Below are 14,623 nucleotides of genomic sequence, written 5' to 3'. Positions count from 1 at the left end.
CAGAGGGCCTCTCAGGCCAGTTACCGCCTGCTCGTACTGAAGATCGTACCATTGATCTGATACCTGGAAGCACACCACCGAACCGGCCACCTTACCGTGTGAGCCGAGCACAGAATGAAGAGATTATGAACCAAGTGAAAGACCTCTTGGAAAAGGGTCTTGTCCAGCCTAGTACTTCATCGTATTGCTCTCCATGTTGTTGGTTTTGAAGAAGGACGGATCTTGGAGAATGTGCATCGATTATAGAGCTCTCAACAAAATCACCATAAAGAACAAATTTCCAATTCCTAGGATCAATGATATACTCGACAGATTACAGTGATCCTTGTGTTTTAGCAGAATTGATTTGAAGAGTGGATATCATCATATCAAAATCGTGCCGGGAAATGTCGACAAGCCAGCCTTTCGGACAACTTTTGGGTTATTTGAGTTTTTGGTGATGCCTTTTGGCTTAACCAATGCTCCTGCGACATTTAACCGGATGATGGACAGGATTTTTCGACAGTACAGGCTATTTGTTGGCACGTTCTTTGACGATATCATTGTTTTCTCCAAGAATGAGGCAAAACATAGAGATCATCTACTTCAGGCATTACGAGATCACAAGTTAGTGATTAATGCAAAGAGAAGTGAATTTTTCCTACCAGAAATACACTTTTTGGGACACATAGCGTCAGCAACAGGAGTGCAAATGGATCCGGCCAAGATAGAGACTATCCGTGATTGGCCCGATTTGAAGAATGTCCATGAAGTTAGAAGCATCTTGGGATTATGTTTGTACTACAGGCAGTTCATTTGAAAGTTTGCAGAGGTTGCTTCCCCTTTGCATATCTTGACACAGAAAGGAGTTCCTTTCTTGTGGCGACCCACAGAGGTGACTGCCTTTCAAAGTTTGAAAGAGAAATTGACTACGGGACCAGTTTTGACTTTGCCGGACTTGCAGAAGTCATTTAAAGTATATTGTGATGCTTGTGGTCGTAGTCTGGGTGTGGTCTTAATGCAAGAAGGCCATCTCATTGCTAAAGAGAGCCGATTGTTCTCAAGGTTGGAATTGACAGCACAGATTTATGAGAAAGAGCTTTTAGGCGGTTATCCATGCTCTTACTCAGTGGTGGCATTACCTACTCGAAGCAGATTTTACTGTCTTTACAAACCATCAGAGTTCACGCTACTTCTTGTCACAGAAGCAGCTATCGGAAAAGCAGATGCGGTGGGCGAACATCTTGTCACAGTTTTACTTCCAGATTGTCCATGTTCAGGGACAGAAGAATTTGGTGGCAGATGCTTTGTCTCGGAAGCCATTGGTTCTGGCTATTTCTGCGATACATCATAGGAGCTTCAAGAATATGGTCGATCAGTATGCCACAGATCCGGATTTTGCAGAAGTTTTCACACGGATACGGGATGGGGAGACAATAGCGGGTTATTCCATTCGGGATGGCTATTTGATGAGGAAAACCATGTTGTGCGTTACACAGCCGTTGAGGGAAAAGGTTATGATTGAATGCCACTATCCGCCTTTTGCGGGTCACCGCGGCATTGCTACCACCATGAAAGGGGTAGAGAGAGACTTCTTTTGGCCGAGACTCAAGAAGGATGTGGAAGAGTTTGTGCACAGGTGCTTGGTATGCGAGAAGGTCAAGTTTGACAGGCATAAAGCACAGGGATTGTTAAATCCTTTGCCCATACCCACCCCCCCGGGAAAGTATTGCAATGGATTTCATTTTTGATCTCCCGAGAACACAGTGTGGTCACGATGGTATCTGGACTGTTTTTGACAGATTTAGCAAACAGGCTCCTTTCATTCCAATGAAGAAAACAGTCAAGCCGGATCACTTAGCGAGACTGTTTGTGGCCCAGATTTTCAGATTACATGGCATGCCTAAGACGATTGCCTCCGACAGGGACCCCAGAATTACGAGTTTGTTTTGAAAGGCAATTTGGGAGAACATTGGCACGCGGTTGCAGTTCTCATCATCTTTCCACCCGCAGACTGACGGGCAATCTGAGATTGCCAATTCAGTGGTTTTCGATTTATTGAAGTCTTATATCTCAGATTAGAAGACTCAATGGGAAAAGTATCTACCTTTGGTGGAATTTGCCTACAATAACACGATACACTCTTCGACTCAGAAGGCGCCATTTGAGATTGTTAAAGGTGCTGCGAAGGTTCCACCCTTCCTAAGCACGAAAGATAAGATTTTTGAAGCGTCATCGATGAATACACGTGCGACTTAGATATGGCTTTTGCTAAGGTCCGCGAGGCTTTGCAAAAATCTCAAGAACGACAGAAAAAGGCAGCGGATCGCAATCGTCGCGATTTAAAATTGAAGGAGGATGATTGGGTGCTCTTATGTTTTGAGAAGGCACGCCAGAGAAAGAAAAAGGGAAAGGAGAGGCTTTTTCCAAAGCTTAGTATGCGATACTACGGACCTTTCCAGATCTTTGAAAAGATTAATGATGTCTCCTTCCGACGGAAGCTGCCTGACACTTGGAGGATTCACAATGCATTTCATGTGAGTCTCTTGAAACCTTTTAAAGGTGATGTGTCTGACGATGGGGAGCCTGATGAGCAACCCGAAGTGGAGGAAAACGAGGAGATCCTTCTTCCTGAACAGATTTTGGCACAGAAGGACACAAAGAATAAGGGTAAAGTAAGAAGGCGGTTCTTGGTTAAATTCAAGAACTATCCTACATTGGATGCGAAGTGGATGGAGGAGGAGGACCTAGCAGATACTCCTCAGATTGTGAACCTTTACCTTGAAGCTTTCGGTTTAGCATAGTCTATTCCCAACGGAACCCAGAATTCAGCTTGGCCGCAGATCTGGTGCAGTGGGATGCACAAGAGGGGAGTTACTCCGCTCCTTTGTCAACAGATGCCTCGATTTTTAGAATACTAGAGTCACTGATGTCTCTTTGAGCTTCAGGGATACTGAGAGCTGACAGTATTCTGCTGTATGACTTTATGAAATGGAATTCTTGAATATGAAACTGATTTGTTCTTGACCTGTTTTTAAGTGCAGGAACTGATAGACGAAATGACTGCAGCATTTTGGTCTAATTGATCTCGAATAGACATGGTTGCAATAGGGGTTAGTCAATCGGACATCTATGAGGTCCCGATTGGATCTAGATGCGATTGCTAGCTACATTGCCGATAAATCATGGTCTAAGATCTGAATGAATGTTAAATTTCATGTGATGTCCTGTGATGTTGAGTGGTCCTCTGATGTCGTGTGATGTGACTGTCGATTGGTACATGCGCTAGATGTGTGTTCCTAGTGCGTAGGTACTAACAATCAGTGTCTGCTAAGGCAGTTTATGGCTTCTGTCTGTTTTGCAGGCGTAATCGAGGGCGATTACAATGCTTTCAAGAAGGGGGTATGTCACAAAGTAATGACGTGGCTGCTGCTGGTACACACACCTGGCTGCCCACTAGACACACACACCCTGAGTACGCAATACTGACATGGCACTGTCCAGGCTGTACAGATCCACGGAAACAGTGCTGACGTGGCAGCCTGCGTTTTGCGGCGCATCTTGCGGAAAGCTGACAGCGTGCGGCAGTTTTCTTTTTACGCTACGTAAATTCAGACTTTGGCTACGCTAGTAGTTTTTAGAATTGCTTTATTTTATAAAAGTTGGGATTGCTTTATTTTTGAAAGCCTTTAGAGGCAGTTTTTATGGGCAGCTTTTTTAAGAAGCTTTTGGGGCTCTGCTTTTGGCATTCCTTGTAATCTTTAAATAAGCGGGCTTGCCTCTCAACTCGGGGCATTTGGACGCAGAGTTTGAGTGTGAGCGCCTGCCCGCACTCTTGTACTTTGAACTCAGATTAATACAAAAAGAAATACCGAAAGGGGCGCCAGTCTTTGGGGCCAATATCTCTAGGCATGTAACTCCGTCGAGCCAATGTCGAATAAAATTGTGAACTGTGAATTGTTTTGAAGTGGTTATTTTGGTGTTGCCGCGATAGATTCTTGACTTGAGTGTCCAAGTCTGTTACATAATCATTGAGTAGCTTCATACCGCAGACCGTCTGTCTCGGGAAGTGCTTAGCGGCGTTCGTTGTATCTTGTAACCTGCATATGTGAGCATTTGTGTCGCATTGTGATGTGCCAATCATTGAATATTCCTAATTGGGTGAGATTGCATGGGCATGTAATATTAGTGCATCAAGACACCTGTTAGAGATCAGCACGGTCTAGGTATGATGGCTAATTTTGCTACCCCGGAATATCAAGAGCTTCGATCTAGAATAAGAATATACTCCTTATTGGATGAGATTTTCCTACGAAGCCAACGATCCAGGATATCAAGAGCTCCGATTTGGAATGAGAAAATTGATTGTCCCTCAGAATGACCCTCGAATAAATTTTTTTAGCTAACTTGAGTTGTTTTGCAAATATACGGTAATCGCACTCGATTACCTTTCTCTTTGAAGAAGGGAAGATGTCATTAACTATTGAAGTGTCAAGCCATTGAAGCTTACAGACCCAGGTCGAGAGGCCTAAACCCTAAGAAGCAACAGCAGAAGAAGTCTTTACCAACTTATGGAACCCCGTTTGATTGGGCCTATAATAAAGCTAAGCAGGACCCAAAAAGACCTAGTGTAAACAACTGATGATGTGGCAGGCACTATACGGACTGCCACAATTCGCGCTGACATGCTGACCTGGTAGCTGTACGAACGCCTGCATTTTACGTTGATGATGTTTCGTTAAACGCGCTTGCGCATCGGGCGTCAGTTTTTGGAACCAGATGCTTTTAAACTCTGTTAGAGGCCAATGGCCTTTAAATATGACCATGGGCTCTCACTCTGGCTGTCTACCCGCGGGAGATGTAGAGCAGAGCCATGGTAACTGTGCCATGTTGAAGCAATCTAAAGAAATACAGAAAGGGATAAAAAGGCAGCAAACAAGCATCGTTGCTCTTTTGGGGTGGAACACCGCCACTCCCCGTCTCGTGTTTTGTGCATCTCTTTCAGCTCAGTTGTTTTAAGGCAATCCTGTCCAGTCTGTTCTTTCCCATTGGCACGTGGTGCCCATCCCGTTACAGAGACATCGAGAGTACCTTGGAAGAAGTAGAAAAGTATTTCTATGAGCCTCAACTCAAGAAAGTGGACGAGTTTGTGCGCACTTGCTTGGTGTGCAAAAAGGTAAAGTTTTACGGACACAAATAGGCACGACTCCTACAGCCTTTATCTATTCCTGACCGACCTTGGGAGAGTATGGCGGAGGATTTCATATTTGATCTTCTAAAGACTCATTGTGGGTATGATGGTATTTGGACAGATGACAAATTCAGCAAGCAAGCTCACTTCACACATAAAGAAGACAGTGAAAACCGATCATCTCACCAAGTTGTTTATCTCGCAGATTTTAAAACTACATGGCATGCCTACTTCTATAGTGTAAGATAGAGACCCCATATTCACGTGTTTGTTTTGGAGAGCAGTGTAGGAGAATATAGGCACTCAGCTTAAATTCTCATCGTCGTTTCATCCACAAATAGATCGGCAATCAAAGATAGTTGATTCAATGGTTTTGAACTTGTTGAAGTCTTATATCTCTAGCAACAAGAATCAATGGGAAAAATATTTTCCTCTGTTGAAGTTTGCGTACAACAACACTGCTCACGATGGCACAATTTGAAATAGTCAAGGGTGTCAGAAAGGTTCCAGTGATTCTGTGCACCAAGGACAAGATTTTTAAAGCAAATCAGTACACACACGATCTAGAGACTGCTTTTGTCAAGGTAAAGGAGGCTTTGTAGAAGTCTCAAGCATGGCATAAAAAGGCAGCAAACAAGCATCGTCGGGACTTACAGTTTCAAGAGAATGATCGAATGCTACTTCAATTTAAAAAAGCACGCCTACGAAAGAGGAGGGGTAAGGAGAGGGTTTTTCCAAGCTTAGTATGCCATACTATGGACCCTTCTAGATACAAGAATAGATCAACGATGTATCCTTTCAACTGAAGGTGCCAAATACTTGGAAGATTCACACTGCTTTTTATGTGAGTCTCCTAAGACCTTTCGAAGGCGAGGTGTCGGAGGACAAGGAGCCAGAGGAGCAACCAGAACTGGAAGAGACAGAAGAGATTCTTGTTCTAGAACACGTCATATAGGGCACATAAGGAAAGGAAAGTAAAGGGTAAGTTAGTTCGCCAGAATTTGGTCAAGTTCAAGAACTATCTGGTTCTTGATGCAAAGTGGATGGAGGAGGACGACTTAGCAAATTCTCCTCGGATACTAGATAGTAGAACTATACCTTGAGGCTTTTGGTTTAGCACCGACTGTTCCAAAAGTACATGATGAATCAGCGGGTTTAGTCCGTTGCAATGCGTGCTACATGAGAGGGAAGCCACTCCACTCTTTTGTCATAGATTGCCTAGAATGGAATGAAGTCACTAATTTCTCCATGAGATTTTAGGGATACTGATGGGCTGACGATATTCTGCCAAATGACATTGTGAAAAGATATACATTGAAATGAGAATTCCTAAAATGAACTTGTTACATGTGCTCTCTCATGTGTGTATAATTTGAGTGCGTGTCAAAAAGATAAAATACTACTGCATTTATCTGTTTCACCTTGACGGTGATGTGAATGTGATAGTAACGAGATTTAGTAGACCAAGACATCCGTGAAAAGATTAGTGCAATCTGGATGTGATTGTTAAATAAGTTACAATGATCATGATTGTCATCTGAGATCTCAACGAGGATAATGATGTGAATGTGATGTGACTATCTCAGTGACTGTCGTCTTTGTGCAAGTGTTGGATGTGTCTAGTCTGGTGCATGGTACATAAGGGTCAATGTCTATTGAGCTAGTTTTCGTCCTGTCTGTTTTCCAGGCATAATTGAGGGAGGCCCTCGATTACTCTTCTTTCAAGAGGGGGGTATGTCACCAGTGTGATGACGTGTGGGGCCTATTGGGCCTACTGGCCTCCCTAAGGCCATTAAGAAGGCAAGGCCAAAGCCCTACCAAGCAAAAAAGTAAAAAGAGCTGACATGGCAAGCGTACGCACACCCGAAAAATGCAGAGGTCTGTACGGAACATTGAGGCCATTTTCGGCAGCTTTTGGGGGCGCACTTTTTTTGGGCCCCATTGTAACCCTTAATAAACATAGAAAGGGCTCCTCGTCCGCTTGGGAGCACTGTGAGCTCAGCTACTATACTTTGTGGAGCATAATCAAGAAAGAAATACCGAAAGGGGCGCCAATCTTTGGGCCAATGCCATAGTCACATGGGGACGAGGACGGGTCTCAGGGACGTGAGGGATCCCGAGGATGGGAACGTGGCAAAACAAGGGAATGGGGATGGGCCAGGGGACGCGTGTCAAAAAAGTGTATACTAGACAACACTAAGAGAACAAGGCTGCAAAGAAAAAGTGGGTTTTGCAATCATAATACCAAAATATGACATGCGGTAAGAATGCACCACGCACGTTGACGAGGTGATCAATCATCATACTCAAAGGCAATAAGTAATGATGTATAAGTGAAGAGAGGAAAAGTAGAGTCTAGTGGGCAAGATTGGCATATAAGGGACCCTGTCCACTGTCCAATTTCAAATTTGCCGCCCCCTGTCCCCGTCCCACCCGCTTGCATCACCACAGACCCACGTCCCGTCTGCACACCATACAAGGGATGCCTCTGCCATCTCGTTCCCTATCCCATCCCGGTCCCCCGTTTCGTCCCCGCCATAAAGCTCCCCGTTCCCCGGGTCCCCTGTGACTTTGTCGCATGCATCTAGTAGCAGAGCACCGCCGCTTTGTGTCAACTCTCCTCCTCTAGCTCTATTCCAGTTCAGTTGTTGCAATTTCTGTTCGTGACAAGTGACAAAGATTCACTTCCAGACGCACTAGCCCATAGTGTGGCGCCCCTTTCGGTACTACATTTATATTAAGTAATCCACACAGTACAACTGTCGGGGAGCCGTTGCAGATGTGTCACCATGCACTGATCTACCTGAACTAACCCCCAAGGCTCGTATTTAAAGGCCCCTTGTTGTTACCATATACATGTGGTAGTGATGTGTGTGTACACACTTAGGACCGTCAAGGCATTTTGCCCCTCACTAGGAGGTTTTTTCCCCCGTGCATTGTATTTACGCCCATCATTCTAGGGCTAACTTATCTTTCTATTGCACACTAAGTAATACTACTCTCTGTTGTGTGCCTTAAGCTTCCTTCTTCTTCTCCAAGCTATGTGTGTTTCCTTGCAACCCTATTTCCAACAATTGGTATCAGAGCAAGTTGCGTCCTCTCGGGCTTAGTCGCCAGCACATGCATCGTCACTTTCTCAAATTTGAGTGAGCTTTGGTGAGCGTCATTAGATCGACAAATACTTCAGGCAAGCTTGTAGAGATCAGTCACTCAGATTACCCATTCGGACTCATTTCAGTCTCCGTTTCCACTACAGGCAATACTACGCAAGCAATTTCGTCATTTTGTGCAGAATTTTTGTCAGTGTCATTTTTGCATAACAAGTCCCTTACAGTCTTCTTCGGGTTGTGCTATATAGCACACGTTAGTCCCGCTTCATTTCTCCTCTTTTCGGGGAGTTTTCAAACCAGGCGTCTGACAACAACACGGATGTGTTCAAAATGTTTGCTGTTGAGGATAAATTAGGGCATTAATGTACGCCCTCGTTCTGAGGATACAGGCGATGTTGAGGATGTTGCAGGTTTTGGTGGCAGGGTTGTTGCTGCCAGAGCTGTTTTGCCTACGGCTTAGCAAGCTTGTTGGGATGCTAGAGATGTGTAGGCTCATGCATTGATTGCGTTGTCTATGAAGCGCACTATTACTCCTCACATTCGTTCAGCTAAATCTGCAAAACAGGCTTGAGTCGCAATGAGACTAAAATTGCATTATTGCATAAAGAGCTGAGTTGAAGATTATGCATGAGGAAGATGAAATGGACACTTTCTTTGCTGGTATCAAGGATATTGAGCAACTTATTTCTACAGGCGAAGTCATTTCTGACAGTTCCCTTGTATGGACTCTTCTTAATGCTTTGCCAGATTCTTACCAGACTTTTGCTAGTACTTGGAGACTTATGACCCAAGGAAATCCAAAAGTTGTCAAGTTTTATGCATTATGCACATTGCTGTTGCAAGAGTCACTTTCAAGAAAAAACAAGGCTAAACAGCATGCAGTTGAACAGGCCTTTTTGATGCTTAGAGGAAACGTGGTAACAGTAATGTAGCCACTTCTCATGGTTCTTCTACGAGTGGTAAATCACATGTTCTTAATGCTTCTGCTTTGTATGGGAATTCTGGTGAAAAGGGCAAAAAGGAGATGTGTTGCCATTATTGTAAAGCTAATGATCACTTGATCAAGCAATGTCCTAAGTTGAAGGCCAAAGAGGCTATGAAGAAAGAGGCTGGTTTCACTACAAGTGCAGCTATTATAGAGTCTTTTATGAAAGGAGATTGTGATACTGATGTAGATGCAGAATGGGCATTTAATGCAGAGAGCACTTATGATCCTTATGTCCATGATGCATGTATTCAGTTGCTGCAGATGCTCATGTGTGGTACTTTGACAGTGGTGCTCAAAGCACATTATCTCTCATCGTGACTTGTTTACCTCTCTCAAGGATGTCTCTCATGAGAATTCAGTCACTTGTGCCAACAATGCCTCTTATACAATCAAGGGAGTTGGAAAGATTGTGTTGAATGATCGAATGAAAGTTCTTTCACACTTGTTGATGCACTTTATGTACCTGGGATCAAAAAGAACCTTTTATCTGTATCTGCACTTGCTAGACTTGGTCTTGTTGTGAAATTTGTGGATGACAGATGTACAATACATAATCGATCTCAGTTTTGGCAACAATGAAATTGTTGCATCTGGCATTTTATGCCGTGGGCTGTATAAGCTCACTTTGTATGACAAGTGTGGGCAGAATTTTGCAAAGGCTATTTCAGATGCAAAACTTTGGTATGTACATTTTGGACATCTGAATTTTTTCAATTAGCTACGTTTGGAAAATTTTGATATGCTAGCTTCTTTGTCGCCTCTTGAAGCACCTGTGAAGCATATCTGTGAAGACTATATTTTGGCAAAATGTAGCGTTCGAAGTTTTCAAAGGATGATTCAGTTAGGCTACATGCAAGTTGCAGCTTGTGCATAGTGATGTTTGTGGACCCAGGCAAACTCCGCCCTTGGGCAATTACCTCTACTTCGTGACTTTCATTGATGATTACTCCAGGCATGCATGGATGTATCCAGTTAAAGCTAAGTCCGGAGTGTTTATGTGCTTCAAGCAATTTCTAGCTATGTCTGGAAAATGTCTCTAAATGTACTATGGGTACTCTTCATTCAGATCGAGGGGGGGAGTATATGTCTCATGAGTATAATGCATTTCTAGCTAGTCGTGGGATAAAACACCAATGTACAGTGCAGTATACACCTCAGCAAAATGGTGTTGCTGAAAGAAAAAACAAGTCCCTTACGAAGATGGCACGATGTATGGTCAAAAGTTAAGCTTTGCCACATTCGTTTTGGCTTGAGGCCATCATGTGTACTACTAATGTACTTAACAAGTGTCCTACGAAAGCTTTGCAGTCTATGACTTCATATGAAGCATGGCATGATAGAAAGCCATCTATTGATCACATGCACGTCTTTGGTTGTTTGGCTTGCTTTGGTGCCACAAACACAGCGTAGAAAACTGGATGATAAGGCTGTCAAATGCATTTTTGTTGATTATAGTACTGAAAGCAAAGGTTACACGTTGTACCATCCGCAAACAAAACGTATCTTGGTTTCATGGGATGTTGTGTTTGAAGAAGATTCTGTTCAGCCCTTGTTGTCATGTACTAGAGACAGTAATGTAAGCTCACACCACATTTATGACAATTTGTTGCCTCTTTTTAGTGGTGGAAATTTGAATATAAATTCGAATGACACAAATGTACAACCGATGGGGTTTCTGAAAATATTACAGATCGACCTATTACTGATACAGACGTATATGATGTACTTGATGTGGAAAGGGCTGAGAATGAACAGGCTAATCTGCTTTCCTAGAAAGCACTTAAAAATATTCCTCTTTTTAAGAAAAGCTCTCTGAACCCATCTTTATTCTTGTGCTTGCGTCTTTACGCATTTTCCTTTTTCCAGTTCAAGCCAGCGGAATATTCCCTATCCTAAACTCCATCACCCATCATGTGACGCATCAGAAATACCCACTTCCCGGTCTCTTTCACCGAACTAACAATACAACTCCTTCGCGATGCTTAATGTCACCCATCACATCACACGTTAGAGTTGTCCGTCCCTGATGGCTTTTATCAATTCTAGTAGATCTACAATTCCTAACTTTTACAGTTCAAGTGTACAAATTTTAATATCCTAATTTCAACGAATAGAAATTACTCGAAAATGTATGGTATTCCTAATTCCTAATGCCTTCAAAAAATATATATTCACTACCTACATAGTCAAAGACTCTCAAGAGAAGAAAATGTTGAAGAGAAAATAAAGGAGAAGAGAAACACAAATATACCAAAATGCACTCAACCATCTCTTTTTATATGGACACAAAAAGCCTCTTGAATTTCCACCTTCATGTGTCTTTTCATTTCCTAAACTCTCCCTTCACTTATGCACTTATAATGTTTTAAAAAGATTTTTATTTTTCCCCTGATTACTCAAAAAAATAAGAAAATAGTCCATTTAGCAACAGATAAAGAGATTGAATTCTAGAAAACTACTTTATTTTAAAGAGAAAAATTTTGCCCGATTTATCACAAGGAAGAAAAACAGCAGATTCGAGAAAGAGAAGATTCTGCACAGGGGGAGAGAGAGAGGCCTTGTTGGAAACCTGTCACCATCGAAGCCTTCTACTTTGTGCCTCATCTCCCTTGTTGTGGGCTTGGCCATCGATTGCTGCATTTCTGTCGCTACAGGTTCCTCTGGATGCTGACTGCCACCGTCCAATTCTTTTGCCAATCTGTTGTTGGTTGTTGCCTATGAATACCCCCCCCCCCCCCTCTTTTGCCTTTGGTGGTTTGTCATCACTTCCTAGTTCTTTCATTTGCTTGTTTTGCTGTATGCATCTTGCTATTGTTCGTGTGCATGCCTTGCTTGACTGCTTGGTTTACCTAAGAGGCTTGCTTGTGTGCGGGTAGTGTTTGTGTGTATGCTTGCATGCTGAGTGTATGTGCTGATTTTTGCAGTTTTGCAGACCCTCAAAAAATGGGAGGTGTTTGGTTGAGTCGAGGATGATGCATCTTGTCTTGCAAGGTTGAAGATGCTTTAAGCAAGATGCTGTCTCCACCACTTTGTCCTACTGTGTTGAGGATGCTTTAGCAAGTTGGTGTTGTTCTCTCTCTTACCTCTTTGACCTGTCCTGTGATTTTGACGATGTTGAAGCAGGCTGATGGGTTCTCTGTGGCGTAATTTATGGTCTCAAGCTCTTGGGTAAAAGCTGGATGTTGGGGATGATTGAAGAAAATGTCACTTCTTACAGGTAAGATAAACCCGTAATTGTGTTTTACAGAGGTGCCGCACAGTGGCAGTGGCAGTGGCAGTGGCGGTGGCAGCCCACATACGCACGCAATTCCTGAACCCCAAATTAAAGAAGGACTTCACAGTTCCCAAGCAGAAAGAAACAGCCTGAAATTACCAAAAACGAACTTACCAGAGATGCCCAGATCATAGCCGAAAATAGAGCCACCCGTAGCAGCCACCAAGCAGGCAAGCACTACATAGGGAGTCACGCGCCCCTCGTAACGCTCTGCTCTCCTCCTGCCACTGCCACTGCACTCGCTGATTGGGCCCCCGCCCGCCATACTTACACTCCACTGGGGTCTGGAGTGGAGTCCAGCGATGGCATTCACACAGGGTACACACACTCTATCCAAGTACCCATCGTCAATGGAGTAGGGTCAAGGGGCCGATAGAAAACCGGCCTTTATTAAATTGGTTTCGCTCCCAGTGAAGGGACATACTGAACCGGGTGGTGGACTGGCTAGAGCGATTTGCGTTGCTATGTTGGTCGTCTGATGTTGGTGCTTGAAAACGTTGATGTTTCGAGCAACACAAGCGTAGAATCCCTTTCTTTTGACCTCACTTACCATAAGTTGATAATCGAGGCGCCAGGTTGGGACAAACAAAAGCTGCCATAAAAAAAGTCTTAGAAAAAGGATACACTATAGATTTTAAGGATGGGAGACACTTACACTAGCTCGATCTCTTGTTGACGGCCCATCAGCAACAGTCAATCGAAAACTAGGGGTACCATCACTTCTAGTTGCATTCTCTATTTTGACGACAATGAACGCAACAGTTGCCACTGACTCGTTAGCACTAGAACTTTGGGCCAACAACTCTTTGATCTTCTGTTCTGGATAAAGGTAGAGGTAACACTCGAAAGGCTCAGCTTTCACAACCAAAGTAGTTGCATCAGCGTACAAAGCCCACAGACAGGTACCGCCGTCTTTTGCAACAGCTCTTTTTACACATGCCCCCTCGATGCGCACATAATCATGGACAGCAAAGGCCTCAATAAAGTCTGAGAGGTATATCTCGGTCACAACAAAAGTCACAGTATGACGAGATTCTCTGTCAAGAAGGTCTGCACGTAGGTATCTACCAAAGTTAGATTTGGGTATTTTATAAGTACCATACTTACAGAGCACTTTGCCTTCAAATGCAAATCTGAAATTTGTAGTTTCTGACAGCTCGGAGATAGCTAGGTTTCTTAGGGCAGGGGTTATGGCTAGTTGTGAAGAGAAAGATTCAACATTAAGCTCATCTTTCTCTTCCCATATATTTTTTATCAAAGGGGATGAGAATGAGGTATTTGCCAAGCACCTAGTCGCCTTACCTAAGAAAAAGCATTGGTGTGAGCAAAATACTCTAAAGATCAAAACACAAAACAGTAAACATTACCTCTAACTGCAAGCAAGGCCTTTTTTATAGCTGAAGAAGAGGCTTTATTCAACTTTCCTCTTGGGCTAAGTTTTTTGTTGTGCGGGGAAGTTTCAGAGATTTGATTGGGGTTTGGAGACACGGGTGAATATTCAGCAGCAGTGCTACACTTGGTACTCTCAAGAAGCTCTACTTCCAATGAAGGTGCTTCTACACGCTTAGGCTCAGACAATGCCTCATCAAAACTAAGATCTACAAACATATGCTCATGTCAATGCTCAAGATCATATGCTCAAGGTAATCACAGCTCAAATAAAATGTTGTTACATACTCACCCTTCATGGGAGTATCCATTGTATGAGGTATATAAACTAGAACTGCAAGCAACTATGAGTAAGAAGAGCTAAAGCCTCAAGAGAGCATATGTATATTGTGCAAGGGATAGTTATATATACAGGAGCTGCATGAAAGGCAGAGGAGAGGAGTAGTGGATTTGTTTCTATAATGAGAGCCACTGCCTCACGTTCAGCACAAAAGCCAAAACAAGAGAAGCTATCATTTCACATTTTCAAAGTAAGTGCACATTTTTCAAAGCAACTTTATTACCCGACTTGGTGGCATTGAGAGTAAGTTGTAATTATTTTATTCTTTTTAAAAGAGTAATTTAATATCTAACAATAAATCTGAAATATAAGACATTATTGGCATCAAATATATACTAGTACGGTGTATTTA

The 14,623-nt window shown here is 43.1% G+C and overlaps 1 protein-coding gene across 10 annotated transcripts in view; it reads right to left on the bottom strand.

Moving 5' to 3' along the window:
• The window catches only part of LOC147454972 (sugar transport protein 7-like), a 51,203-nt gene extending 38,267 nt beyond the window's left edge, over positions 1-12,936 (bottom strand). For 2 of the 10 annotated variants that reach the window (XM_086516820.1, XM_086516816.1), the window contains exons 1-2: positions 12,657-12,795; positions 11,826-12,578 (exon numbers count right to left, since the gene is read on the bottom strand). Coding sequence is in view for 6 of the 10 variants with exons in the window: in XM_086516816.1 (XP_086372942.1) it covers positions 11,826-11,847 (22 nt within the window). In the remaining 4 variants the exon portion in view is untranslated. Of the gene's footprint in view, positions 1-11,825; positions 12,579-12,656 lie in introns of all 10 variants that reach the window. The other 8 variants (XM_086516819.1, XM_086516817.1, XM_086516814.1 and 5 more) reach the window with 6 other exon arrangements.
• Positions 12,937-14,623: the final 1,687 nt, after the last annotated feature.

This window comes from Adiantum capillus-veneris, chromosome 7 (genome assembly GCF_014529385.1).
Source record: "Adiantum capillus-veneris isolate H3 chromosome 7, ASM1452938v2, whole genome shotgun sequence".
NCBI classification, from domain to species: Eukaryota; Viridiplantae; Streptophyta; class Polypodiopsida; order Polypodiales; family Pteridaceae; genus Adiantum; species Adiantum capillus-veneris.
The sequence above is the reverse complement of the archived record's forward strand: the minus strand, read 5'-3'. Positions and strand labels throughout refer to the sequence as shown.